General features: G+C 36.9%; 1 protein-coding gene across 2 annotated transcripts in view; it reads right to left on the bottom strand.

Moving 5' to 3' along the window:
* The window catches only part of LOC138029161 (actin-related protein 5-like), a 20,647-nt gene that overhangs the window by 12,607 nt on the left and 3,040 nt on the right, over positions 1–5,000 (bottom strand). For both annotated transcript variants that reach the window (XM_068876876.1, XM_068876867.1), the window contains exons 4-10: positions 4,828–4,947; positions 3,682–3,793; positions 3,498–3,593; positions 2,543–2,636; positions 2,331–2,430; positions 1,134–1,250; positions 633–743 (exon numbers count right to left, since the gene is read on the bottom strand). In XM_068876876.1, the coding sequence (XP_068732977.1) occupies positions 633–743; positions 1,134–1,250; positions 2,331–2,430; positions 2,543–2,636; positions 3,498–3,593; positions 3,682–3,793; positions 4,828–4,947 (750 nt within the window). The remainder of the gene's footprint in view (positions 1–632; positions 744–1,133; positions 1,251–2,330; positions 2,431–2,542; positions 2,637–3,497; positions 3,594–3,681; positions 3,794–4,827; positions 4,948–5,000) is intronic.

Below are 5,000 nucleotides of genomic sequence, written 5' to 3' on the forward strand. Positions count from 1 at the left end.
AGAGTGCATGGAGTCCTTTCACAGGAACACACGAGACCAACAAAATGACCTGCTCCCAACTGTGTGGCATCATGGCTCAGATGGATGGGCAATGCATCACCATTGCAGAGCTCATGGGTTCGAATCCTGTTGAAGCCGCATGAATTTTCAGGTGCAGTCTCTAACAGACAATGTGGGAGACACAGTAACCTGCGATCAAGCATACTTTTCTTGAGATAGGGCACCATGTCTAAGGAAAAGTACACCTGATCGCAGGTTAGAGACGCAGTGGCCTCATGGTTAGTGCACTCAACTCTGGATCGAGTGGTCTGGGTCCGGGTCCGGGTCCGGGACATTGTGTTGTGTTCTTGGGCAAGACACTTTCTTCTCATGGTGCTTCTCTTGACCAAGGTGCATAAATGGGTACCAGCGAATTTAATGCTGGGGATAGCCCTGTGTTGGACTAGCATCCCATCCAGGGGGGATTAGGAATCCTCCTAGTCGCTTCATGCTACAGAAGCCGGGATAAGCTCCAGCCTAATGGGCCACTTGGCTTGTAAGCAGTCTTTACCTAAGAGACAATAATTTTGCTTTCATTGTCCAGCTAAGTGCGCTGACCACTTTTTCAATTTCGTATTTTAAAAAAATGGTACCTTCTCTTCTCTTCTTCTGGCATTGATTTCTTGCAGCCTTCTTCCTTGTTTTTGCCTCCTCAATTTTTCCTTTTCTTCATTCTTTGGGCCACTGTTTTGAGGTGCCTGCACCTACATGATGGTAAACAAGTATGAAAGTTGGCAGAGAAACTGTGCATCTATTGCAGCATCTTTTTTACAGTACTTTACACTGTTTCTGTTGTTTTAGCCTCTTCTTTTAAGTTTGAGATCAAGTTTGGGTTTGGGATCAAAGTCACAAGCTCAACTCCGACCTTTGTAATTACATCCGCAAATGGTTAGACTTTCTGCAACGTCTCACAACCCTAGTTCATAAACTTTGTGGGACATTAGAGATCCCACACACTATGCAAACTCGATTTGCATAGGTAAATAATACCCTGGGGTATAAGCAAATGAGACTCGAGACCGCAAAAGGGAAGAGTTTGGCAGAATAATAGCCAAGAAGGTTCTATCCTAAATAAACATATTGCCTTATCATACCTGAGCATAAGGTAGTTGAATTTTATTAACATGTTCATCATAGTAGTCAGTCGATGCCCATTCCTGCAGTTCTTTGGAGTAATCTATTGCCATAGAACAGTGACCATGCACTAATTCCTGCATAACATCAAAGAGAGAAATTAATGCATCTACAGTACAGCTGTAATTTTGCACTGCTCTTTTTTATAACAATTATTTACATGTAATTTATATCATAGTACAATAACAGTCATCTCCACAGCAATAGCAATGACATTATTGCCTTGAAAAATTACATTAATTTTGGTTCTAATGTCTTACACGAGCCAAAAGCAGTGTGGGCTCAGCAAAAAAATAAACCTGACTGCTATATCAATCACCCTTTATTGCAGTCTGAGGGTTGGATTTTGAAGGTTGCAGTGAGCCTCAGGTACATGTAACTTCTGCACAGTCCATGTAGATGTACTGTATGACTCCAGAGTACAGCACCACTGCCAGATGTACATGTAAATATAACTGGAGGGTTGATTTCGATTTATAAGGGAGAAAAAACCAGAACAGCACACATGCGATCTGAGCGGCAGGAGTGCAAATGAAGATCACCATGGTAGGCTGTTTCCTCAAGGGTACAGCATGGCGGAGTCTTCTTTGCTTTTTAACCACCCAACATTAAGTTACTAACCCCATCCAAAAGGACTCAGAGTAAGTTCAGTGAACAGAGAGTAATCAGAATATTTTTCTGGAGATTGGCCATACACCACCACATAGTCAGAGCTTATCCAGAGCTGATTTTAATGGAATGAGGAAAGTATGTCATTATTAAATCTACAACATCCTGGCTACTTGGATACTAGTCTATCACAGGGTTACCCACAGTGGCAAATCGTCACAGCAAACCACCTTGGTGAAAAAACAGTGTTCAACAATATGGACTTACATGTACAAGAACCCAAAAAGGTAGGTGAATAGAATGTTGGATAAAATAAGTTTTAATATCATTCTATTTATTTTACTTGTCATAAAAACAAGGAATAAAAACGACAATGTTTCGACCGTTCTACGTTCATTTTCAACTTGAATATTATAATAAGTACATTGTAAATGTTTATCTGGGAACTAACTAATTACTAATTTTGTTGTTTGTATTATTATCATCCATGTGCATGTTTTTATTATAATGTTTACAGAATAATACATAAACAAACCACTGTTATCTACCTGTGCTCTGGAGAGTGTGATCTGAGCTGCATGATGAGGGTGCTTTAACTGTAACAATCTCTGCATGTACCATGTAGCATGAGATCCACCCAGATTAATCCTGTGTTATGCAACACAGGTATCAGTAAGACTTAAGACCGAGACAGAGCTGGGAAAGAGCTTAAAATAATATCACAGTGAGAGATCTTTCGGTGGGAAAATTTTTTACCAACCTCTTACAGTTGCTAGCATCAAGTCTTCCATTTACAACTGGTAAGACATGACTGACTTGACAGCTGGATGAGATCACCAATGAAGTGGTCTTATCTGCAATAACAGAACAATAGAAAAGTCATATTATAGTACAAATTTCTGGTACTTCTCCAAGATGGGCATGGGTGACAGGGATGAAAATAAGGGGTTGAAAATAGACTAGATATTATACTGTTATATTCATTTGATAAATGATAATATGGTAATATTAATATAGTGGTTGCTATTCTTAACCATTATTTAATTACCTCTTGCTGTCAGTCTCCACTTCTATTGACACCTCTTCAAGGAGCCACAAGTCACACAAAATGTAAAAGTGTGACTCGCAATTCAAATTAGAAAACACTGCCCATTCTTTCGATTTCTGGGCCACTTTTGCTGACCTTATTTTAAAGTATGTATCATATCTTTCTTAGAATAGTTAATTTACCTTAAGTTTAGTAAAACCAGTGCAGCACCAAAGGTTAGAAACTACATGTAACTCCTTTATTCTAAAGTATGATTTCCTTGCCTTCATGAATAGTTACCTCTCACAGTAGATTGATTACCAACAGATATACGTGTACATGACATGTATGTTGTACAAAAATATTTTTGCATTAAAATTTTTTCAAGGCAGAGGAAACTCTTACAGTACCGCTCAGATATACGTTACATGTAACTCTTTGCACAAACTAATTCTTCCCACTTCAATGCTACAGTAACTACCCTAGAAGGCCTCAGTGCTATGAACATGCCCTCAAACTCAAAAACATGAGGAATCTTGGTACATGTAAACATAGATTAAAGGTCATTGTGTGAAAACTGCCAATGTTCACAGAGACTTACACTAGTAAATTGGCACTCTTATTGCTGAATCTGTCGAATCGCATTTTTTAGTAACTTTGTTAATAAATCACTTTACATGTACCTTACCTGAATTTTGAATGTTGTTATACAAACTGAAGAGGCTGTCAATGCCGTATGCAACACTGGGTACATTGTAACACTCAAACAAAAGTTCTGACATAGCTGAAATTATGCAAGATAATTATATAGAGTGAGAAAGAATTGACAAACTTAACCTCAAATTGTAAAAAAATAAGAACTTTTAACTTACACTGTCGACAGTAGTTAGGGTTGCAAACAGGTTCAGTTAAAACTATGGGATGGTTGACTTTCCCTGGGGTATTGATACCCATATGACTGAAAACATGGTCAAGAACTTGTTCCTGAAAAAAGACAACATTAATAATACAAAAAAATCCATTTTAGTTTTATGAAGAAGATCCTTAGTACCCTACCTTGCATTCATTACTTATCTCATTAGCATCATGATATTAAATTGGGCAACATGTGGCTTCTGCAGATCTACAGGACAATTTGCAGATAAAGTTTGCCTGACTATGTTACCGTCCATACCATTTGATCATTACCACATGAATAGTCATGTTGTGGTTCAATTTTTTTCTTGGTTTAAAAATTATTAATAATATTGTTCAAACAATTCAATTTTGATTTTTCTTTTAAATTATTCATTATCAAAATGTGCAACAAAGCTAAGGAAAATCAAAATTGATCTGGTTTAAAAACATTGAATCAGGAAAAATTTCAAACCGCAACATTCATTAGCATTACGCTCATCCCAGTATAAACATAAATTTCCACATGACTCATAATTTGATGTACTTCTACCATGTAATTCAATCTATCTAATAACAAACTAGGACAGTACTATCTATCTCCATCTCTCGTACTCAAGTAAGAGGGACCATTTTTGAGTTTTCAAGATTACCAAAGAAATACAGTCATGTATTATGCACATGTACATGTATAATCCTGCACCTAAATATAGTATTATTGTCTGCATCAGGAAGAGGGCTAATTAAAGACTAATTTTCCTATTGTGACAAGCACTTAGACTACATAATTGTTTTTCAAGCAGTCTAAGGACACTTTGACACAATGTTCCTTCAACTCACATTATTCATTCACTCATTGCAACACCTATTTCTGTAATAAATTCACTATGACAGACAATTTAAGCAAGTCTAAATTTTGATACATAGCAAAATTAAAAATTCACGATGAATAAAAGCAAACAATGTTTCCGTGTCCTCTTGATGCCAAAACATTGTTCGCTTATATTTCACTTATTTGTTACAAATTTAAACCTTTGCTTATTAGGATAACAAAATTATTATTAACTACTATTGGTAAACGTTGAGCCTTCTGTGAAAAATTGTTCTCCAAACATAAGGTGTACCTGACATTCATAATGTGTGACCACGTCTCTATCAAACTGGCTGCGCAAGGCCCATCGGACCATCTCGAGATTGCCAATATCATTTCCAACAGAGTAGTTGTTAGCAGCAGAATCACCTTCCTTTTGAAAAATCAAATTTATGTTATAATGTTACAGAAAGAATATGAGTACAG

The sequence above is a fragment of the Montipora capricornis genome, chromosome 2, assembly GCF_036669925.1.
Source record: "Montipora capricornis isolate CH-2021 chromosome 2, ASM3666992v2, whole genome shotgun sequence".
NCBI lineage: Eukaryota > Metazoa > Cnidaria > Anthozoa > Scleractinia > Acroporidae > Montipora > Montipora capricornis.